The 23,615-nt window shown below is 43.6% G+C and overlaps 2 protein-coding genes across 4 annotated transcripts in view; one reads left to right on the top strand and one right to left on the bottom strand.

Moving 5' to 3' along the window:
* The window catches only part of NCAPD3 (non-SMC condensin II complex subunit D3), a 28,843-nt gene extending 21,285 nt beyond the window's left edge, over window positions 1–7,558 (top strand). For 2 of the 3 annotated variants that reach the window (XR_008235099.1, XR_008235098.1), the window contains exons 26-34: window positions 315–448; window positions 595–794; window positions 1,400–1,510; window positions 1,929–2,084; window positions 2,876–3,045; window positions 3,288–3,427; window positions 3,541–3,618; window positions 6,503–6,739; window positions 6,832–7,558. Coding sequence is in view for 1 of the 3 variants with exons in the window: in XM_052786412.1 (XP_052642372.1) it covers window positions 315–448; window positions 595–794; window positions 1,400–1,510; window positions 1,929–2,084; window positions 2,876–3,045; window positions 3,288–3,427; window positions 3,541–3,618; window positions 6,503–6,577; window positions 6,679–6,739; window positions 6,832–6,943 (1,237 nt within the window). In the remaining 2 variants the exon portion in view is untranslated. The remainder of the gene's footprint in view (window positions 1–314; window positions 449–594; window positions 795–1,399; window positions 1,511–1,928; window positions 2,085–2,875; window positions 3,046–3,287; window positions 3,428–3,540; window positions 3,619–6,502; window positions 6,740–6,831) is intronic. The other variant, XM_052786412.1, reaches the window with a different exon arrangement.
* A 1,032-nt stretch (window positions 7,559–8,590) lies between these two features.
* JAM3 (junctional adhesion molecule 3) overlaps window positions 8,591–23,615 on the bottom strand; it is a 32,139-nt gene continuing 17,114 nt past the window's right edge. The window contains exons 2-9 of the mRNA XM_052786413.1: window positions 16,453–16,518; window positions 15,453–15,566; window positions 14,444–14,596; window positions 14,005–14,207; window positions 13,560–13,659; window positions 13,086–13,215; window positions 11,812–11,866; window positions 8,591–11,167 (exon numbers count right to left, since the gene is read on the bottom strand). Of these exons, the coding sequence (XP_052642373.1) occupies window positions 11,132–11,167; window positions 11,812–11,866; window positions 13,086–13,215; window positions 13,560–13,659; window positions 14,005–14,207; window positions 14,444–14,596; window positions 15,453–15,566; window positions 16,453–16,518 (857 nt within the window). The 3' untranslated portion in view covers window positions 8,591–11,131. The remainder of the gene's footprint in view (window positions 11,168–11,811; window positions 11,867–13,085; window positions 13,216–13,559; window positions 13,660–14,004; window positions 14,208–14,443; window positions 14,597–15,452; window positions 15,567–16,452; window positions 16,519–23,615) is intronic.

Here is a 23,615-nt window from a genome sequence, read left to right as displayed (position 1 = left end):
ACATTTGTATCTCCTTGTTGCTAAATGATGGGCTGTCTGGCCATACAGCAAAGTGCTCGTGGCGCTTATAATTATGTATGCAGTACGGGGGAAACAGCTAGGGGAAACAGTGTTAAATTAAGACTGTCCTGCCTTCCCCGTGACACTTTTGGGAGGACTTGTACATGTAATTTGTGGGAGCGTGTGGTTATCCTAACAGGTTTATGGGTCTTGAAAGTGACATTCACATATTCCTTGCTGATTTAAAGTCTTGTTATTTCTGTGAGTTCGCATAATGTGACTTGGCTCTTGTAAAATGTCTTTCTCTGCCACAGGGCGAAGAATCTCTTCTCTCTGAAGGGAAAAGATAACAAAGAAAAAAGGATGCGTATCTACAAGTTCCTGCTAGACCACTTTACAGATGAGCAGAGGTTCAGCATCACAACAAAGATCAGCCAGAGTATCCTAGGTTAGGAGCTGTCTTTAAAAATCTGGCAAAGAACTGGTGTCTATATAAAACCATTAGGCTCCCACCCCAGCTGTGTTATCTTCCTGTCTTTACTGGCACTGCTGTTTCCAGTAAAATGCTTCTTATTTCTTCCCTGTGTGTTCCAGCATGCTTTGTGGATAACGTCCTTCCTTTGGACCTTGAGGCCAGTGAGCTGCTCTCGGATACGTTTGCAGTCCTTAGCTGCAAAGAAATCAAGCTATCAACTATGAGATCAAAACCCGATGAAGACATTCAGGCTGATGAAGATGAAATGGCAATGGCCAATGCTGTCATGGAGGCAGCACAAAAAAAGCTCATCTCGCAGGTGAATGGCACTTGATCTGGTGTGGGAAGAGGACTGGCCACCATACTGGGAGGAATTTTACCTTTCTGTGACGGAGAAACTTGTGCAAAAATTATCCAAGTAATATAGTGATGCCAATGACATACTGTGTCCATAGCTGTTATTCAGGTTCTGTCTGTAGGTCCACTCTGATCAGAGGGCACCTGTGGAAGTGCCATGTGTTGTAAATTAGAACATTATGGCTAGATTTGTGAAGGATACTTGTACTAGAGCGGTTAGTTGGAGTGATCAGAAATGCATTTCCTCTGAAGTCAGTGAAGCTATGCTAGGCTAAATTTGTTCTACAGATTTCTTATTGCTAAAGCATTTGAGCATAACAATGGGGTTTGGTGCACCTTTTGGCAATTTGCCTTCAATGTGAGAACTGACTGACTTAGTGATATATCTTGAAAGACTCCACTTAGGTTAAAAGCCTATGTACATGTGTGCAGTGTAAGAGCAGGCTTAACTGTGGTAATTCCATTGCTATGGAGCAGTAACTCCTCTCACTTAGACCATTCATCTAACCACAGAATGGCTTTTCCTTTATTGCATTGTGTAACTGTTCATGCCTTGTTCAAACAAAGGTTCAGAAGAAAAACTTTGTAGAAAACATCATCCCAGTGATCACATCACTGAAGTCTCTGATGGAGCAGAAGAGGATCCCAGCTCTTGGGGACCTTATGAACTACCTACGGGTAAGGGGAAGTGTTTTCTTGTTGGTTTTTTTTTTCCTTTCTTGAGTTAATGTGTTGGATGTGCAACCAGTAATGGAACGAACAGCCTTCTTTGAAGGAAATTTAGAAGGCATATGATGTTGTGACACTGCTACTGTGTTAAATAATGTAGGAGGTGGAGGGATTTTAGATAAGGATCTCACAGTGTGTTACGTGTGAGCCTCCTCAGTGGAACGTGGGCAGAAAGCTTGAATGCTGGAAAGCTTTTTCATGTTCTGAAGTACAAATTGGAATCAAAACTCTTTAGTCTGTTAAAAACACCTCTGCTCTACCAACTGGTATTTCCTTTTGCACTTAAGCAGCTGTGATCTGAATGGAGACATGAATCAGTAGTCAGGAGAGATTTCTGAAAGAGTTTAAACATTCCTTATTGCTCCAGGAAATGATGCAAGATTACCGAAATGAAATCAAAGACTTCTTTGCTGTGGACAAGCAGCTGGCAGCCGAGCTGGAGTACGATATGAAGAAATATGAAGAGCAGCTGGCCAAGGAGAAGAAGTCAGACCAAGAGCAGGTCTCGGCAGCACAGGCAGAGGTTGTTGGTGCCATTAACTCTGTACATGACGTACTGTCTCCTCTGCTAAAGTTTCTGTACGCATAACACCCAGATTCTGTATGTCTGTCGACCTTGTTACAGCACTTTTAACAGAATGGTTATGTCATGTTCTCATACCTCTTCGCATATGCTGACAGAAGCTTTGGTTTCAGTTATTTAATACGTCTAGAACGACAACAAACAACACACGTTAGGCAAAGAGGAGCAGCAAACAATTAATGTAAAAAGAATTCAATTTAAAGGGAAAACTAAGTCTAATTTGCTACTGGCTGCGCTTATGTGTTGTATTGTTCTCTATTCCCAGAGTGATAAAGATGATAAACAGGTCAAAAAGAAACGGGTTCATTTTGTCTGACTTTAGGTGTATACAGATTGGAAACTTTTATCTGTCCTAGTCGTGCTGATCCTCTCTTAAAGTCAGTGTAAAGAAATAAGTATGTGCTTGGGTCAATTGACCTGAACTATTATAGATACCTACCTTAGGATGAGATGACTTCTACCCTAGAAGTACCGTTCTCTCTCTGCTGACTTTAAAAGAGCACCTATATATAGATCTCTAAACTAGGACATATGTATCCAATCAAAACTTCCTATTTGCGTCTTGTTAAAATTTTGGCCATTAAATTCTTTCTCTGTAGCACCCTTTTACATCCATCACACAAAGGGCAGTTCTTAATCACGCAGCAGGTAGTTCTAAGCATCTTGTATCTAGGGTTTTCTACACTTGTATCCATTGTTAGACATATGATCTTTTCTCCTGTTTTCTATAGCAACCTCCATCTTTGGAGAGAGCTGTACTTTCTGGTGGCTGGAGTAATAATGCTCAGTCTCCTGTAAGTGGGAGACAGTCCTTGCCACCTGGATCAAGTCCTTCCTCTGTGCCTTCTGAGCGTACTACATCTATTACTGATGTTCTGAAACAGCCGTTACTCAGTCACAGGTATGGGTTTCTGTTTGTGTTACCAGTTACGATATTCTGCCGGGCTATTGCTTTGCTTATCCACTCCTTACTTAGTGGTATGAAAGTCACCAGTGTTGCAGCATAATCTTCTCCATTACATCTCTCATTTAAGATCATAAGGGATTGGGAGGGGACAGGTCGCTCTCCTTATTACACGCATCTCATCTGGGCTTGCAGAAGGAAATCACTTCACTGTTTCTGTCATGGTTTTTGCCCTGTAGGCCAGCATCCTTGAGCACACTTGCCATCCTGAACTCTGCCAGGAAAGCAACGGAAGCCAAAAGCAAGCAACGCAGCAAGAGTGTTGGAGGAAGTTTATCGGCTGTATCGCTTCCATCAAGCACAGCTGGCAGCAAGCGAGGTAGGAAGCTGAGCTGGCATTGGACTAGACCTAGTTGACACAGCCTGATTGTTAGACTCGAGGTCTCTGAGTGAATGCATTTCTATTCTTAATTATTTCCTTGTTATTTCTAGTATCCTTTCAAAGCCTGAATCAACAGTCTACCAGAGAAAATGTTTCTGTGGTGGGCCGCGCAATCAGCACACCAGAGCGTAAGTATAACCCAAAGGAACCCTTTCCAAACTGGGGTGAGCACTCATTCTCTGAGAGAGGTAGCAATGCATGGCTCCCCTAAAGAGCAGAAAAAATTAGTCATTGACAACTGTAGATATTTATCTAAATGGTTGTAGTAAATAAGAACCGTTCTGAAATAGAAGGTCTCAGATGAATGATGTACACAGGAAAAGTCAGTCCAATATGGTCTCCATTTACATGTCACAGGGTATTATAGCATTGAGTCAGTGCAGGAGAGCAGTTATTTTGGGCTGCTGAAGTAACAGAGTTACTGCCCTTTCTTCCTTTATCAACTCTGGGATGCCGAGGAGGCATGTTGTTGTGGTTCCTTAATAGCATACATTGCCTAAAGTGTGCAACGTTCTGTTGCATTGAGACACTTCCTCTCCTGAACTCTGGAAGCATAGCTTAGCATTTTTAGACTGAATTACAGAACCCTGCTGTGGAGGGAAACACTCACGGTCTGGTCCTTTTCAGCTCTAAGATAGGGGGTTCCTGTTGTCCAAACAAAGGATCTCAGGTGAGTTATGACCTGCTTCTAGAGCAGGCAGTGAGCTGTGACAATTGCAAGAGAACACAGAGATCTGCTCAAGTGGGATTAATAACCTGCACAGTCACTTCTGAGTGTGTGTGTCTGTTCTATCCTAAGAAAGAACTGAACTGAGCACTGGAGAAGGAATGATTTGGTTTTTTTACTCTGCTGTGGAAATTAAAAATACACAGAGGAATCTCTAATACACAAATTGTGAGAGTCTGCTGCGCTTATGTCCATTGCAGCTGAATTGCCATCTCACAAAACCTGACCTTCAAAAGTTAGGTTTTATTGGAATGCTTTCTGACAGCCCCGCAGCATTTTGCAGTGTCACCTTCTGCAAGCGCAAGAGGCGGTTATAGTAAAACACAAACGGAGCTGAGCTCCAGCAGTAGATTCCCTTCCTTTATGTCAATTCACTGCTGAACTCCTTTAGGGCATCTCTGTTGTAGTGCGAATTTTCAGTGTGATGAACACCCTCATGCGCTCTGGAGAGAGCTCCAATTAAGTTGGGGAATATAGGTAAGTGTCTGACAGGTCAGCTCTCATTAGGCAGTTGTGAATTGTTGCGGGGAGGGGTCGATGTTCCCGAAGCATAGCTATCTGACTGCACTCTTTGCCTGTATCTGTGCAAATACCTCACCTGCACGCACGCACGCAGGAGAGCAAACAACATACAGCCAATAAGGCAGTCGGCTGTGCGGCAGTCTGCAAATACCTGACATCCGCGAGCAGGCAGGAGCAAACCAGCGGCAGTGATGTGCATCCACTGGAAAATCTGACCCTTCTCTTCCCTGTATGCTCCACTGTTTGGCTAGATTTGTCTGCCTCAGTGTTTCTCTTTGCTGTCTGAGCAACAAGCAATGATCTTTGTGCAAAGAAATTGGGGGCATGTTTTTAGAGAGCAGAAATCTTTAAGCGGCATATCTCTCTCTGGAAGCTTGCACGGCTGTTTCTCTTAAGCACCATATGGTGGAAAAGGAGGAAGAACGTTAAACTGCAGTGGTACTAGGGCTGAATTCCTAGTTTGCTTCAAGGCAGTACGTGTCCTTCAGTGGGGACACAAACTGTACAGAGCGGTATCATCACTTCAGTTAGCGTGTGTTGAGCCATCTGCATGGTGGTGCTGGGTCTTGCAGGCTGGTTGACAATCAAAACATTTTTATTTCTCTGGTATATCATTCTAAAACTATTGAAGATGCAGTTCTTTGTAAACCATTTTGTCCTTGAGAAGTTAAGAACAGTTGTCTCTTTACCTTATTCAACTGTTCTGGCTGTCACTCTCTCCCCTGCCATCTTTGGGTCTCCTCAACTCCTGCTCGTTACTTTGAGAATGGCTAAGTGGGTCTGGGCAAGTGGAGATTGCTTCACTGTGGTACATAAACACACGTTGTGAAGATACCACCTTCGATTGGATGGGAAGCCCTACTTGATGACAATTCTCTACCATTTCCTTTTGTCCCTTCCTTCCTTTCATGTAAACTTCTCATTAACCAAGATAACTTGTTAAGGCACACACTGCACAAAGTCAGGACACTTGCAGGTCAGTCTTGAGAGAGGCAGAGGCCAACTAAGGCAGACAGATCAAGTTGGATTTCCACTATAAGCTTCAGTGATTCCCTTCCAAGACAGGGAAGCAGTTAAAGAGCAAACCCAGTCAGTCTGTAGAGAGAAGTCCTTTTAGCAGTGTTTCCAACTCTTGCCATATAAAGCACTTTCTACCTTAATTCCTTGTGAAAGGTTCTGGGAAACATGAGCATAAACCAGAGCATTGAGTAAAGTAAAATCTGAATACTGTGACATCTCTTCTGAGATAAATGACAGGAAAGCGACAGCTGACAACTATGGCCTATTCAGGCAAGCTAAATTCTACCTAGCTTCCTTGTCAAGTGATTCCTCTTGTCTGGCTGCAGGCAGTTCCTCACAGAAGGGCTGTTCAGGTCCTTTGTCAGTCTTCAGGGGCTCCGTATTCTGCCTTGACTAGGCAAAGCAACTGGTCTGAATCTAACATGTTGTGAAAGATGGCAAAGCTTTAATGGAAAAGGAGGTGCATGACTGAGGTCCCATATTTAAATTAATTTCCTCCACATACGAGGAAGGCTGTAAGTCTGGAGTATGAAGCTCATGTCCACAGATGGCCCATCAAATTCAGCACATAGTTTCGAGGCTGGACGGCAGACACTGACATCTGCTGGGCTGGAAAAGAGATGTATGTGGGCTTGCAATTAACTGGATATACTTACTCTGTGACACTTAAGTGTTCTACTACAGCATGCCTTGCCCTCTGGCTGTGTCACAAGCTGACTGCTAATATGTGCTTTTTCTTTCAGAGACCATTAATAACTTGACTTTTGGTGCTGAGGTCAGTTACATCAGCTTGACGCAGACACCCAGTTCAGCTCCAGGCAAGTTATCTTTGTGATTCTAACTTGAGGGAGGGAAGAAACCCCAAATGATCAAATCTGTGGCATTTTTTTAAATATGAAAATATATGCATTATTTGCAGGGAAGGGAAAGGCTGAGGACAAGCCAAGAGATCTTATCTGTTTGACGTCACCAGAGAAACTGTAAGTTCAATGCAGGTCTGAAACAGCAATCGCAGTGAGAAAAACTGGTAAAGTGCTTTAAAATAAATGGTCATTCTGCTTCCTTCTTCTAGCCCATCCCTGCCACAGGAATGGAAAGTAGAATCCCCAGCAAGGAAAAAAAGCAGCCAACGTGTCCCTCTGAGACGGTCCCAGCGGAGAACTCCACTGAAACCAGACAACTGATCCTTTCGTTGAACTTTTGTACAGAATCATCATGTTGCTTGAAATCTGTCCTTTTCCTCTGTAATTATAAATCATCAAGGGCACATGTCCTGCCTTCCTTATCTATTCTTATTTGGTTTTTACATGAAACTGTCTAGAATATGGGCATACAAAGCCTGCATTAACACACATATGTATTATAAGCTGCTGCTGTTGACAAAGATCACTGGAGTGCTAGAAAGCTGCAGAATAAGGGGAGGCTTGCTCTTCACTCACAGGATGTATAATTTGTCCATTTGGAAAAGTAAGAGCATAATGTTGCCACAAGCTTAGCAATAAATGCATTTATCACAGCTTGCAGGGAAGTGAATGGCTCAGCTTATTCACTCAGTCCCTCGTTGTCCCTCTTGGTTATATACTAGAGTTGCTTTAATTTGAACAAAGGTAAAACAGCTTGTCACTGCCACACCCCTAAATCTGGTAATTGCACACTACATCACCTCTTATTTGTTGTGCAAACTCCTGTGTGTATGAACAGCCTTAATGTTCTTTTATATGGAATATTTCCATTCTTGAACTATGTTATTTCCAACTATTAACATTTTATGAAAATAAATGGTTACAGAATTAATTCCACCCACAGCTTCTCCCCTCTTCTTGATCTGACAGAGAAATTATTTTTTTCTATAGATTTCTACAGCCTCTAAGTCTCTTCTACTACATCGCTGGTATCTTAGGCACTCAGTTCAATTAATGTTGGACCCAGCAGCTTTTAAAGTAGACTGTAATTTGACTGCAAGCAGGATATGAGTAACTCACTAAAATCAAGGTTGCTAAGTCATATGCATAGCTTTGTGCTCCACACAGATAACTTATCATAAATACGCTGTGCAAATGGTGGAATCTTGACCATTCCTGAGGCTCTCTGATGCCATGTGAAACTAACTGAAGTTTTTCTGTGGTTAACTTCTATTACAGCTCTCGCCCTAGATTTCATTGAAACCTGAAAATGGAATCTGTTTTATTCATACTGGTTTGTCTTACTTGGGCATGAACAACAGGAACGGAGTAGGCTTTTCCGCACAAGTAGAAACAAAGAGGCTGAGCGTGCTTTGGCCACAGCCCTTCCACAGGCACTTACCTCCTGCACTGGAATCCCGTAATTTGCTCTCACTTTCCCTGTTCTGTTTTGAAGATCAGAGAAACCTTCAAGTGAGCTTAAACTTTAGTCTCAAAATCAAAGTCAAAACCTGGGAACAGGGGATGCATGGAATGGCTTTGGCTTAAGCGATGGTCAGTTATGGCCACATCCATTTATTTTGTACCTTCTCTCCTGCCTTAAAATATTGTTTAACCACTTTGAATGGTAAATTGGAATAGTTTATTTCCTAATCTGTGCTTTTCTAGTTTTTGTTCTGTGCTTGAGCAGCACTGAGATGAGCCCTGTGAGCATTAATCTGTCTTCTCTAGAGAAGAACCAGGGATAGACAAATGTCCAAGAATAAACTCATGAACAGCAACGTACCTTGGACTTTCTGTAACCTTCAGTCCAATGTAAGTAAATGAGTGCTCTGACAGAAGAGACTCTCCCTTATTTCACTGAACTGAAAACAAAAGCCTCCAACAATATGGCTGTTTAAAAAACAAAACCAAACAACCCTACAAGAATGCTTTATAGCTTGGTATTTATGTAAAACATTCTTGGCAAAGTTAAACGTAATACATTAGTACAAACCTGAATATTATTCACAATGATACAATGAATTCCATCAATCAGATCTCGTGAGCTGTATCAGGGGGATCATCTCCCCTTTTCTCGTTAGAGATGCCACTGTCACATTTTAGAACTGAAAAGTAAGTCTTGATTCTTAGCTTGCTGGCTTTTCACATGAAGGCTGCCTTTGGCTCATGGTGAGACTGTAGATTGTGCTCCCATAGCGCCCAGAGCTACCCTGATTCAAACATTTTCTTTCTGTTATTGCAGGTATCCTAAAAGCAGCATAGAAAAGGAGTAGTGGATATACAGAAGGTGCAAAGGAATGTTATGCTCACTACTGTCATAATGATTAGAGGCAGCGTGCAGCCAGTGAACAGTACTGTGTGGCTTGGTTGAAGAGCATGTCTTAAGAAGGTAACCAAAACGGAGTTGCAAGATAGCAGTGGTAATGTCCAAGTTACACAGAGAACATACGGTTATTGCTGCCCCATCCTTATTTTTACTTTCATTAGCAAAAGGAGAAGTGGTAACACTTTGTTTAGGCAAAACAAATGCAGCAATGGCATGTCCAGCGAGGCCCCTAGGAAACAAAGCAGATTAATGCAGAACACTAAAAAATAACACTGACAGTCCAAATCGTCAAGTATCCAAAATACTGTATACAGGAAAAGTTAAGACAACTCAATTCATATTGGAAATACAAGAACACTAAATTATGCTACATTAAAAAAAATTCTTAAACCACAGCACAGTTCTAGTGTTGCATCCACATCTTGCAGTCTTATATTACCCAATGCTGTTCAACACTATCAACATGTGTATTTCTGGGAAACACATGTTTCCAATTATTCTCTCTAAAGCCAAGAGAGCTAGATTTGTTTGGGTTTTTTTTTTCTGTTCTTTTTTCTTTTACCATCTAGAGAAAAGTTGCAATTGACACTACAAAAGTGCTTTTGTATTGAGCTTTTGCTTTCCCAACTTGAGAGACAGTTGCCTTGGCTATGCAGTTTAAACCTGTAAAGTTGCCATAGCTGTGACACTGTGTTAGTGCTTTAGGGAACTTGCAGAGGGGTAGCAAACATTGAAGTCACTCTGTCACCTTGTTGGAACTGAATCCAAAAGCCATCCCTCGATATTTCTTGCAACAACAAAAACAAAGTGTTGGTCACTGGCAAGAAAACTAAGTTTTATATATAAAAAGTTGATAGCTCCTGCCATAAATTTACAAAAACTATCCCTGAGTGACTCTGTTCTGTGTCTGGTAAGACCTCTTGTGACAAGGAAATTGCTGAAGCTATCTTAAGAGGCAAGAGATGCCGTTCCACCTGCGGTTTTTTATTATATTTTGTAATAATACTGATATGCTCTGACAGTGCCATACTATAGCAACGTTTGAGCTCCTCTCCGTAGCTTAAAAAGTAAAAAAATAGCTACATTACTTAAACACTGCTGGCATCACGTATTTACACTTTAAATAGAAATGTTACCTTTTCTGAAGTAATCAAAATATATCTTTGCAAAAAATTTAGAATGTGGGATTTTACAAAATAAATGGAGAAGGTAAAAAAGCTCGAAGATATCTCAGTACCTTTTATGGCAATCTTAGCCCATGAAAGTATTTGGCTTTAATTTTCCTGAAAGGGATGTCTTAGCACTAGGTTCTCTGCCTCCGCTATAAGCCTCTTTAAAACACCAAAAGACGCAAGAGGCAAGCCTGCTTTGTGCAGATTAGAATGAGGGGTTACCTGCGTGCAATGAGTTTTCTATAAAGCAGTGAACAGGAGCAATCCTTCTGACCTGATGCTGCCTGTGTTTCATGTTAAATGGAGTAACAAGAATTCAGTGAGTTTACAAAAGGGCTGAGAACATTAGTTGCTTTTACTGTATTGGTATCTGTCACTGTAGGCTATTCAGATACCCCGTTCTGCACCTGAGCAGTCAGAGTCAAAAGCGCAAGACAATCACAAATGTGTAAAAGTCACCAGCCAGGCCTAGGCAACAAGCTGCTGAGAGGAAGACTCCCCCTTGCACGGATAAATCTTATTCTTTGAAGTCCATCTATTGCCGTATCAGCACCTTTTTTTGTCTACTAGTAGTATGTACTAGTAATGTCTACTACACGTTTACCTAACGCTGTTCCCCTGGTTGGTTTGCACATTGTGGCTGTGTCCCTGCAGCACAAATAGAAGGCAATTCCACAAGCTTCCACAGCCCAGTCTCTTGGGAAGTATTAAAACGCTTCCTTAGTCCAAGGACAGGTTTAGGTGATCCTGTTGGTATCTCCGGAGGCAGGGGAGATGCAAGTTGGGCAGTGAGGAGTTACTTTAAACTTTGGCAAAGAAAAAAAAGATATACAGATAGCTAGCTATCAAGTTCTTGTGTGTTCCAAACTCTTCCAAGCGCACTTAATTCATCTTTTGCTCTCGCTTTGAGTTCCTGGAGGAGGTATTTTCACACTTGCTTTTGCTGGTTTGCAATATTCTTTTGGCATCTTATATGACAAATGAAGACTTGTGTCTGAAGTCACCCTGCAACAAAACAGTTCTGGATGTAGGAAGGATCTAGTGGCCTTCCAGGCAACTCTTTGTTGCTGCTGCCCCCAATTGCAACATGCCCGTGCAAGGTAGATCCAATCTGCATAACTTCCAGCATTCTGTCTAGGTAGCACCCCCTTCCAGCTGGTGAGGAGAGGGAGACACCAGTCATACTGGCTGGGTGCTTCTTCTACTGTCCTCCTCACTTACCAAGGCATGGCAGGGGACTTTCTCATTCCCTCTTCAGTATCTCTGCTACTAGGGAGAGGCTTTTTCTGATCTTAAGCTTAGTGATCTATTCAAATCCCAAAATGCAAATTCTCTTGTAAAAGCATCATGGCCTGCCCACTTAATCCAATGAAACTCATCCTAAGGGGGTCAAGCCATAAGATAACTGAGACAGAGCAGAGTCGCATTTGATCGCTCTTGGCATCAGTCACTTAAGGCAACTTAAACTGTTCATCATTTCGAAGGAAATGACTCAGCCTTCACCCTTCTGTTTTCTCTCTGTTCTACATCCTTGCTTCTGAGTGGTGCCCACTCTAAGAAAGTCTGTAGGCCCTAAAAAAGCTAGTAGTCCTCTGCCCACCCTCTTCCTCTCCTAAACAGAGAGATGTTAAATGCAAATCATTTGTTACCTCATCATCTGTCCGGATATAGTCCTGTCCATCAGGTTTTGCTGGAGTCTTGTAGCTGAAATAAAGGAAAAGATCTCATTTCTGGGACAAGAAGACTGCAGGATTTTGGAGGGGAGGTGCTGAGAAAGATGAAAATGAGGAAGAACAGCCGAAGGAAAAGAAAGCAGGGAGAAACGCAGCTCATTGCTCAAACCATAGCTCTGCTTATTCCATCATTCATCGCGACTAGGATTTTTTCTAAATTTCCCTTTAGTACAGGGTAAAAAAATTGCTGTATGTTTCCACAAGACTAACTCTGCAAAGAGATTAACTGATTCTTTTCTGGGCTCTCCTGCTCTGGTCCCTGTGCACTACCTTTCTGTGTGCCTCCTGCATTGTTTCCTGTGGCAATTATAAAGTTCATTTTAAACCTTCACTGCCAGATGCCTTCAGCATTTTCCTTAGTTATAAGGAAGTGCCACTTGTTTGCAATCCCATATGAATTCAGAATTTATATACGACTGTCAAGTCCAGTGTATGCCAACCCTCAGCTGCATTTAAATAGGATATTTGGAGCTTTTTCTGAAAAACAAAACAAACCAAACAAAAAAAGACAGGACTTCTGCTGAAAAGCAACGTTTAACATGGTACAGATCTATCTGGTGAGAATCTTGGGTTTACATATATTATCTTTTCTACAGATTCTGTAAGGACATCAAAGCTTGTGTCTGATGCTAATGCTGTTAACGTTTTAATGTGCATTCTAAAATGGTTGTTTTTAATCCCAAATTTAGGTTCTCACTAGTGAGATTTCCTGTAGAGAGCCTACTCTTCTGCATATATTTTCTATGCATGTCCTGATGCTTTAAACTAATTGTGCAGTGAGCTCTGTTCATTAAATTGTAGACCTCATTATACCAACAGCACATAACCTATTGGACAAACACCTGTAGGCGTTTAATTGTGCTGGTTCCCCCTTCCCGTGCAAAGTACAAGGACATTAGAGCACAGCTATCACTCCTCTGTCTGGTCTTGGTAGCAAGCACAAGAGGAGCCATACTAAAATTCTCCCTTAGGCAAATAAACCTTCACCATGGTGCAGGGCTTATAGCGGGGGATTGGATACTTCCAAGAACTGGGTTGGCCTGTAGTCTTTGGTAGGGAACTAGGAAGAAATATGTCCAAGTCAGGCACTGAAACGCATTTCAGCCACCAATTTCTGGCATCCTTCAGACTACTTCATGCTAGCTGTGGGTGCAGGGACTTGTATAAGAACACTTGGGATCCCAGCTTACCTTTCCCCACTCTCTTTGCTGTTTGCAAAGTAACCCCTTCTGTAGGCGCAGCAGATACCAAGAGTGATGAGCACCAGAACTGCTACGACCACCAGGACTCCACCGATTATCCCACCAATATTGAGGTCATCTGGCAAAGAGAGAAGCTCTCATTCAGTATTTCTTTAAGGCAGTAGCAATATTCTACCTTTACATACACTGGAATGACATATCCTGAATATTTTAAGCAAACCCCAATAATTCATAGGGAACTAGTGAGTCCCTGACTCCAAGAATAAAACTGTGCAGGAACCTGAAGAGTGTTTTAATGTTTCCCTGAATTTTTAGATTTTTTGTCTTCCTGTGTTGGGGGCTCTGAGAAAGCAGGAAAGACTTAATGCTCTAGGATGTCCCCCTTCTTTCCCTATGGTGATGACAATTTATTTATGGTGATATATTAATATACATTGGTGAAAAGTACGTAGAGCCACTCACAGACTTCCATCTCCTGCTCCTCACACTTGGCAAAGCCAGCATCGTTTGTTGCTATGCAGGAGTAACGGCCTGTGTCGCCTTTGTGCACGGCATGGAAAACCTGGTGAGGAGAAAAGGCGGGGGAGCAGGACATGAGAGACAGAAGGCACCATGAGGGAGGGCATAAGGATGTACAAGCAACTCTCCATCGCCCAGGCTTCACGGTGGGCTGTGAGACACCCTCCTTCCCTCCTTCTAAAAAGGCATGTGGTATTGGCAGTGATCAAAACCATCTTCTTCCATCATTAACCTTCCCTTTCTCACATCATTCAGATCCTAGAACACCTAACCTTCTTCAAATTATACCTTCCTTGAAAGCCATGCAATGACTTTCTTCTTTTACAAGCGACCTTAAAAATAACCTGTGCAGCAAAATAAATCTCCAATATGTCTGTAAGGGCATTACCAGAGTGCCTGTGGTGGGGTTCAAGGTGTAGGAGGAATTCTGGAATTTGGCATTTGATTTCGTGTCTGGTGATAAAGGTTCACTGTTGCGGTACCAGCTGTAAGTGGACTTTGGGTAACCTTCATTCTCGTGGCAGTGAAGAGAGGCTGTCTTCCCAACAGGTACAGCTTTAGGCACAGTGCATCTAGGAGTCATAGGTTTCACTGTGGGAAAGACACAAACCGCGTGAACGGCACTGCTCAGTAGAACTAAATAATTTCTGACATACTTTCTAAGATGGCTGTGCTACAAAGGCATCGAAACTTTCCGCTATTTCCAGCTGGTTTTAAACAACAAATTCCAGAGTCTGTTGAGTGCCACTGTTTCAACTCTGGGAAGACTCACAGCCTCTTCCGTTAGCTAGCAGTGCTTGCAGAGGTATCTGGATTTAAAGTAATACCTTGGACTGTAAGCTGGATATTAATCTCATCTATGGTTTTAGTATCAGAAGGTGCTGCCACTTCGCAGCGGTATGTGGCAGTGTCCATCCGGGTGGTGTTTTTAATCACCAGCGATGTCCGGCTCAGAATTTCTGCACGAGTTGCAAAGTCTCCTGATACAGAGGAAAGAGAGAGAAAAATTTCAGGGTAGTCACACAGACTAACTTTAGGTATCTGAATTAAGTGGTTGATCTTGGACTCTTTCTGGGGTCAAAAGAACCACCTAAAAGGAACTTGGTAAAAGCCTTCCTTTCGCTAGTGACCACAAAGGAAACCAACGCTGCTAACCATCTAAGAGGACGAAATGGAAAGCACCACCCCAAATCTCAAAAACTGGCAAAAATGGACTTCCAAGATAGCCTCAGGTCTTGTCTCCTTTGGAAGATTCATTTGGATGTGGCTGTTGATCTCACCTAAAGCGCTGGAGTAATTCCAGATGGAGTTAAGCACTACTGGCAGTCCTGTGTTTTAGATTCACTGTCAAGCCAGAGTCTGCTTCTAATCACGTGCTCCCAGGATGCTGCAAAGCACTGTGCTACCTCAGCAGTAAGCGCTGACAGCTCAAGACAGAGATCCTTTCTGAAGTGCAGGTGGAGCCCTCAGGTGTCATATGGAAAGACAGGAGGGGTCAGTGTCTGGTCCTGAGAGCTCAGACACCCAGTGACCATGCAAGGACCAACAGGTGCTGGAGAAGGGAAGCTGTAGCATTTGCTTTCCTACCCAAGAAGTATCTCCTACCTAGGATCTCACTCCAGCTCTTTGTGGCTCCCTACTGTGAACTGTCAATAATGAGGGCAGAGAGCAAAGAACATCCTGCTCTCTCTCCATCTTGTACTTCAACTGCTGAACTCTAGTTCCAGAAGAAAGCAGCAAGACAGCCAGATGTACTGCCTTTTACAGACTTGTTTGTTCTCAGCTGTATTGTTTCTGAGGCTGTTTTGGAAGTTTAAGAACAATGAATCTTCATACCCTGCATTTTATTGTCAAAAAATACATAAGAGGTTTCGCCATCTCGGATTTTCTTCCACTCGATTCTGGGATCTGGTGTTATGGTGGATTTAATGATGCAGGACAGCTCAACACCTAGCAAGAGAAATAAAGGAAATACAGATTAATAGGAAGCAGCTGTATTTTTGCTCTGCTTTAAGCAGTCTTGTGCAGTGTTTTATTAGGAGATGCTGCCCACAAAGCAAAGCCTTCTCTTTCATCTGCCTCACAAACAGTAACACTGCTGGATTCCAGAAGCTATTGGGGAAGATGGATTTTGGCCAGCAAAAATAATAGTCGAACAGATATCAACTATGGAGAGAAATGAACACACTGTTCTCTACAGGCTCTAACTTATGCCAAACAAGACCTTATGACAGGGTGAGTCCACAGCATTGTCTTGCTGTTAATCAGAGCCTACAGTGTGAGTCAGGGATGCAGAATCTCCCTGGGTGGTGTCTGGTAATGTACTGAGGACCACGATGCCTGAGGATAAATTCAGCAAACCCACTCCCCTTTGAAGTAGGCATCGTCATCTCCATCTCCTCTACAGAAGAGGGCATTGCAGCAGGGTTGAGAAGTGGCTTACCCAGTATCGCGCTGCACATCTGTAGAGGGCCAAGATAAAACAGAAATTTCCCGACCCCCTTTTCAGTATATTAATTGCAAGGTGACCGCCTTTCCTCCTTTTGGGATCCAGTTCAAAAAAGCACTTAGGCAGACACTTTGCAATGCCAATGGCTTGCAGGGGACTTCAATAAACCATTTCAGTCAAGTGCTTTGCTAAACAGGGAGCAATACAGACACATTCTTAAGTGCTTTTCTGAATCTCAGGCTCTCCGAAGTCCTGCCTCCCCCAAGAAACCAGATACCATGAGCAACAAGCAAAATTTTTCTCAATTGTTTGGACTGATGCAAATCCCCAGGCAGAGGGCAGTGCAGCCATCATGTCAACCAGCCAGCGGGCCCCCGCAGCACTCACTCTGGAATTCCTGCACCACGGGCTTGGTGTTGCTGGATGTCAGTTCCACAGCCAAGAGTCTGCAGCCTGGAAAAACAAACAGAAGGTAATAAGAAATAGCACAGCTCATAAGTCACCCAGCTAGAAACACACTGCCTGCTGAGAAATCTTCTCGGCCAGCTACAAGGACTAACTTCCCTAGATAAAACCTATTCCTAGCTACTAACGCCAGTCCAGCAGGCCTAAGTTTATTTAGGAGTTGTGGTGTAAACACAGGAAAATGTAATTGTTAGAAGTAGCAATTAAAGAGGAGGATTAACATAATGGCACAAAAATAGTGCCAGCACAAGCCATTTCCTTGAGCCTTATGCTTATTTAGATGGTAAAGGAACTCTTACTCTGATAATGCAAGAGTGAAAGTATTACTTTGCAAATTAATTTGATGAACGGGAAAAGACAGGAGGCAGACCAACCTCAAGAGTTCCGGTCAGTTCCTAGAAGAAGAAATGTGCCAGGCCTCTAACATATGCCGATTACATCTTCAAGTATTTTAAGACTCAGCGTGGTAACGTAAAATGTGAGGTAGTAAATCATGAAAGGACTGCAATTCAGGAGAAAACAGAGGAGTTCAGCCCTTTGGGTAGAGTCCCAGCCAGGCTGACACTGGGACAAAAGTTCAATCACACAACGCTGCAAGGCATCCTTATACCACAAGCTACTTCCCTTTACATCCTTGCTCTGAGCACCAAAATGTTTCCAATTAATACAGCCATTTCCCCTCTTTCGCCTATTATTTTATTTTGAAAAATCTGCCTTCCCTGTCTTTTCTGCTGTGCCTTTCATCGGAACAGGTACCAACAACATGCATACGCTACTGGATACCCACACTCACCAGCAACTCTCTTGAGGGAGAAGGAAACAAGCTGGCAGTTTCCAGCATGGCGCAGTAGGAAGAAAGCAAACCAGACAGCAGAGGCAAGCCATGCCTTCATCATAGAGGATATTTTGGAACTGGGTATTTTGGTTGTTGCAAAGCCCATCACCTCTCAGTCAGACTATGGTATTCACAAAACACAGGCTGCTCCAAAGCCCTGTCTTACAGGAGGAGGATACATACTATAATCGGTGCCAAATAATCAGCTACAGGGGTACACCATGGCCCCACATGCAACTTTGCTGTTACAAATCCAATCAGAAGTTTGTTGAAATCTAAGGGAGGATGCCCACTGACTTCACTGGGCATTCAATCAAACAGCAAGTTAAAGATGATGGAAACCAGTGCCTCAGTGACACAAGAAGAGATGTATCTAAAGGTTAAGACTGTCATACTCAGAGCAAAAAAGTCGTAACAATCCTGAAGAGAAAGCAGAAAAGGCAGCCGAAGGGAGATGTGGAGAAAGAAAGGATGTTCAGCATCATGACAGACAGTTGGAAATTCCTGTGTGCTGCCCTTCAGGGTGGAAAACTTTTGGACAGACAGAATCTGACAATGCAGGGCCAAAATTCCTCTGGTGGTGAGGATCAGACAGCGTAACAGAGCAAGGCAGCAGTCTGAGAAATACCCAAGAGCTGCGAAGTCACTCCCACTGAAAGCTCAAGGGTCTTGAACACCTAAAATCCTTTCAGCATTTTTTAAATGTTCCCTGCTGATTCTTATCCCTCATTGTTAAATGCTGACACTTTCCTTGGTGCCTTGGCTCTCAGTGCTTATACCCCAAAGACCACAGGGGAGAGCTGGAGTTTGGCAAGGTTTAGAAGCTGCCTTTGTGTACAAAATAACTGTTATTCACATAAAAGCCACCGGCTAATGCAAACTAATAGTTGGCCCAGCCAAAACTGCTCTTAGCAGGACCTATCCACCCTTCCCCCATCTGCACTTTAGACATTCATGCAGCATTTGGGAGAAATCCAATATTGAACTAAGATGACAGTGCTCTGGACTATAACGTAGCTATTTGGGAGAAGTCTTCTATATCAGAGCTGAAAGGAGTAACAGGGCTGTGCAGGGAGCACTTTGCTTTCAGTCTGCTTATGCTTTACTTCAGAGAGCCAGGAGAATGCCATTTTCAGAGCTGGCTCCCAGCAGGCTGAAGCAGGTGCTCTGGTCTGGGTTTGTTTCAGTCAGGATGTGGTCTAAGCAACCATGAGTGATTTGTTCAAGTCTGCAATGAAACAGAGTCCGTTTTCATCAGGCCTAGTGCTTCCAGACTTACTCCTTGAAGAAAAGTAATTACGCCACAAGACGCTGACATGTTCGTTTCCCTCTGTTCATCCTTTGATCCTCTCAGGTGTTCTGTCTGGGGTTGTGATCCTTGCTTTGCTCCCTCATGAGCATAAACAGATTTCACTCATCCCAGCAAAACCCCAGAGCGTTAGAAGTAGCTAGTCACCACAAGACAAGAAAACAATCTTGAGAAAATCCTTTTGAAATCTTTGGACGGGTTTTCAACAATAGCATAGGACACTTCTTACCAACGAGGCATTTGATTGCTTCTGCTGTGCGATTCCTGCTTCTGGAACCAAGAGCGCTTTTCTTGAGGACCCAGGCCTGAGCACTCAGCTTAACTGTGGAGATCCTGGCTGGCTTTCCTGGCTGGCTTCCCGTTTGGGACAGGTGGCTCTGATAACGTGTTTGGCTCAGGTTTCAAAAAGGGGGAAATTGGAGGTTCTGCCTTCTTCACAGACAGCATCCTCCTTCATCAGGGAACTGCATTACAAAGACACTTCTACAAATGATAGCTTTCTTCCAAGACCTGAAGTAGGAGATGACTACAGAGAGTTGCACTGCACCTGAGGAGCTGCAGAAGGCAGCTTGCACAGCGTCTATCTGGTCTGTACTATCCTATAAATCTTCATTTTGGAAAAGCTAGAGAAAGATGGGGAGGGAAAGGGTTCCTCGTTCCTTAAAGGAAACTTGATGTACCAGTTTGGTCTTTGTTATACATTCTTGCTTACACAAGATCTTTTCTCAGAAAAATTGTGTCCCATCAAGTAGATAGCGTGGTAACAGTCCTACTGAAGTACATCTACTGTAGGTACAATTCAAGTTCCATTGAAGCTGGAGATAGTAATACCACAATGTTGTGTTACTCTGAAGGAGTTATGACTCTAGAAGTACTCACTCTAAGACAGTGGGACTCCATCAAACTCCAGCCCCATCTCATTTCTCGGAAATTGTTCACAGCAGGCTTTTTCCCACCCACTAAACACGAGAGATTTAGGCCTATCCCTCAGGCACAAAGCAGGATGTCAACAAATTTTAGACAGAAGCTGGCTCCTTGGAGACTGTGTGAGAGGTTCTGACATTATTACATGGATTGACTGTGGGCAGAGATCAATGTGGCTGCTTAAATCACTGCTAAGACAGATTTATCCTTCTGTGTGTGGCAGAAGAATACTGCAAGCAGCATGTTCTAAATTACAAGAAAGCTACAACTATGCAGGGGGCAAACCAACCCAAAAACCTCAAGTGACCATACAGATTGTAGAGCAGGAACAGAACACCTTTCCAGCTCTTCTTAGCATTACTTTGGGGTGTCCCTTGTTCACCAGTCTCCCTGGGGCTGGAGGAATCTGCACCAAGCCAGTGCTTCCCAGCTGTTAGCACTCTCCTGTTCAAGGAGCTGGGGCATCTGTGCTATGTCACATTTCCCTGCTGTTGGCAAGTGTTGTCTCTTTGGTGACCACACGCTTATGGGTCGCTTTGTTTTGCGTGTTAAATCATCGTTAGTGGCAACTGCCACCTTTTAAAAAGAGTATTCCAAAGATGTTCCTTTAGGCTTCTTTCAGCCCAGTGCAAATAAACAGGAAAGGGTTTGTGTTATGTAAATCTCCCTTTAAAGGCCTCAGCACCCAGGATTTGGAGAACAGCCAGGCATAGACATGCATTCCTTTCCAGAGCAGTATGCATGCCACAACAGACGCACCTACCAGATCTGTATGTGCTACATCTCCGAATACCTACCAGACTCAGCCAGACATATGGTTGAATCCCAAATGCCATCAGTTCTCCAAAATAGAATCCAGGACAAGGCAGTGAAGTCTATAGCATATTCTTATGGCACCTCTTTCAGCTAAAGAGATCCAGCCCATGCTTGTTACTGTGACTCATGTTATCTGAATCATTTTAAAATGCTACACTGAAACTATAGGTTCAAAAAAAAAAACCTAGCAGCTTTATAGAGAACTATACTGCATTAAATCTCCTCTCTCTGTACCAGGTTTAAAGCAAAGTGTGACCTTCCATCTCCTTCCGCCCCAATCTCTTCTCTGTTTAAAAACTCTAGGCAGAAATTTGAAGAGGAGGTGAAATATTGCTAAAGTATTACAGGCAGGGTAAAAAGGATGACCAGGAAACAGTTCAAGTAAGTTGCTGCCAACAGTTTACGCTGCAGTATCGTTCCATGCTGCTTTGCCGATATTGCAGTTATCTGATACGGTAATTTTAGTTAATGCACTGTCAGGCACAAGCAGTACGAAAACATGCAGCTGTATTTAAACACCTGCCCACTAAAGCAACAAAAATATGCCTTGCTTGAGGTGTCTATCATCACTAAGCCATTGCTTGATTTGCAATTCAAAGTGCATCTAAGCCATGTGGGAATGCTGCTATAAACCACACGCCTTGTTAAGCATCTTTGCTTTCTGGATGGTTACTCTGTGTAGCAGGAGTGCTACTGAGTGAGAGTGAGTGATATATTGTTAGGTGTTAGAAACATGTTAGCTGAACCCTCTGCATGTCAGCATGTTTATGACTGCTAGTTTGGAGATGCCCCCAGAGCATCCATCCTCAATACTGTGAGCTGCAGTGAAAGAAAGGGTGACAAGGACAGTACAGCACAGATGATCAAAGCAGCAGGCAGGAGGCGAGCATTGTTGTTAGGGGCAGCCCAGCTGACCCCAGGACTGTCCCTGCCTGCCTTAGAAGTGTTGTGTGTATGCAGTAGAGAGGAAGCTAACTGTTAAATGTGTGCGAAACCTCCAGAGGAAGAGCAGAGGAAGCCACGCAGTGCTGGACTGGATAAGACAAGGAAGAGGGAAGCCAGGTTTCTGCCCTCAGCTTATTTTGAGGAAATCACCATAAACCCTAACTTTCAGAAACATCTGACCATCTGCACCTCAAAACATCCATCCTTTTGTCTCTCGGTGCTTCAGGCTCTTTATCCTCCCTCCTCTCTATCCCCTGTGCATCTCATTGTGATTCCACAACGCAACTCGTGCCAGCATAGACAAGGTGGTATGGGATAGGCAACACGGTATGGCATAGGAACGAGACACCAAAAAATGCGTAACCCGCTCTGTTAGGTTTTTGGGGTTTTTTGCCCAACTGTCCTTTGGCTGGGGTTTTGGGAATACCTTCGGGGACTTAAATGTACTTGTGATATATAAAGACCAGATTTATAAAGGGTGCATCAGCGTTTTGTCGTACTTGGTCTTCACTTTCAAACCTTGCCTCCAGTCCAAGGAGCTGGCTGTATGTTTGCTCTGGCATCCGAGCTGCAGGTTAAAAGCCCCTTAGAGCTAATATAAGGGAGGAGGCAGGTGGACCATGCTGGTCAAGTGACCAGAGCAAGCTGCGTGCCTTTCTTTTATTCCAGTTTTCCATGGCACCTCCCCGAGATCAGCAAGCCAAGCCTGGTGGGCTGCCCTGCTAGAGAACAATGTAGATGTGCAGCGAGAGATTAGCGAACAAAAGCTTAGGGGTGTCTCCATTCAAATTAAGTAACAGATGGACCTGGTCTGTGTGGGAGCTGATAACGGTTATAAAAAGGCCATCACCAGACTGTGGCCGGCCCACCCTGGAAAAAACCCACTCAGTCGTAAATCCTCTGTGCTGTTATAGCTGCTTGAGCTAGTAAGGCTTTATTTTTACCAGCTATCATGAAACAGCATGACTTATTTTAGATGCACGGTTTGTACTGCTCAGTGAAAAGGGTGCCAACTCTCCGAGAGGCACCTACAAACAGAGGAGATGTGCCCACCTGGGCAGGGAACGTGAAGCATAATTAACCTAGAGACGGCAAATGCAACATTACAGAGCAGAGTTTGGCATTCCACATGGTTCTGACTTTTGCTTTTCTCCTCTCTTAGGTAGCTAGCTGATGGCACTTGTTTCTTCTGAAATGCTGATACGGGAGTCTCTGGTGGTCTCAGCAGGACCAGGACCCCACAGGACAAAGTTGTGTGGAAGACCATTGAGTATTTGTGTTCATCTGAAGATGCAAGAATTCCAGATTTTGCTCTTAATTCACTCTCTTCCTGCTCACCACTAGACAAGGCAAGGAGACGCCTGTCTGTGAATAAAGTACGTACAGTTCTGGAACAAAATCTTAACCTGTTTAAATCTCCTGATTTAAACTGGCACCTTAAAGACCCGACTGTATCTGCTGCAGAGAAGGCCCATTAGCATCCAGACCATGCACGCAGTCTTTTTTCCTCCCCCCTTTTTTTTTTTCTTTTTTTCCCCCCTTTTGGGCAGGAGGATTTACTGTTCTACCTTCTAATGAGACTGCAAAGCCATGGGTATACACACAGCCTACACACCCACACTCAGTAGCGAAACAGGTTGCTATCAAGAAGATACGGAGCCCTCTTAAGACAAAAGCCTCTCTGTAAAGCAGCCTCCTTCAGCAGACAAACATTCCTCCTCTCTCCCATGCAGGGAGGGAAGCGTAGGTGTTGCCTGCTGAGGACTGCACACTGCTTTCTGATGGTTTCCCAAAGTTTGGTTTCGTCACGTTAGGATGCAGCTGCAGACACATGGCCTCAAATATCCATCTGACAAGGGCTTCTGGAGGTAAGAATTTCACAATCTTTGGTTGCCGTTTTGCTCATGGCATCGCAGCACGTTTAGAGATGAGTTATTAAGGCCCTGCATATCTGCACCTTCACAAATGTGAGACAGCCTATTCTCAGATCAGATTTGCACGCCACCCACTTTGCAAATCCTTAGGCCCGTGCGAGGAGAAGGCATCATGAGCCATGCTCCAGAGCTGCCCGAACAGGAGGAGTTCAAGCTTACTCACAGTCTTAGCATAAGTCTGAGCTCTTGGCTGGACATGTTGAGCTTGGACCTCGTCCACTAGCAGGTTCTCATGCTCTGCTCTCCCTAAGGGAGCACAGATGGTTTAGGAGAGAGCCAGAGCTGAGCCAACGGCTGGCAACCTGGGGAGAAAGCTCCCAGG

Source organism: Harpia harpyja, chromosome 4 (assembly GCF_026419915.1).
Source record: "Harpia harpyja isolate bHarHar1 chromosome 4, bHarHar1 primary haplotype, whole genome shotgun sequence".
Lineage (NCBI taxonomy): Eukaryota > Metazoa > Chordata > Aves > Accipitriformes > Accipitridae > Harpia > Harpia harpyja.
The sequence above is the reverse complement of the archived record's forward strand: the minus strand, read 5'-3'. Positions and strand labels throughout refer to the sequence as shown.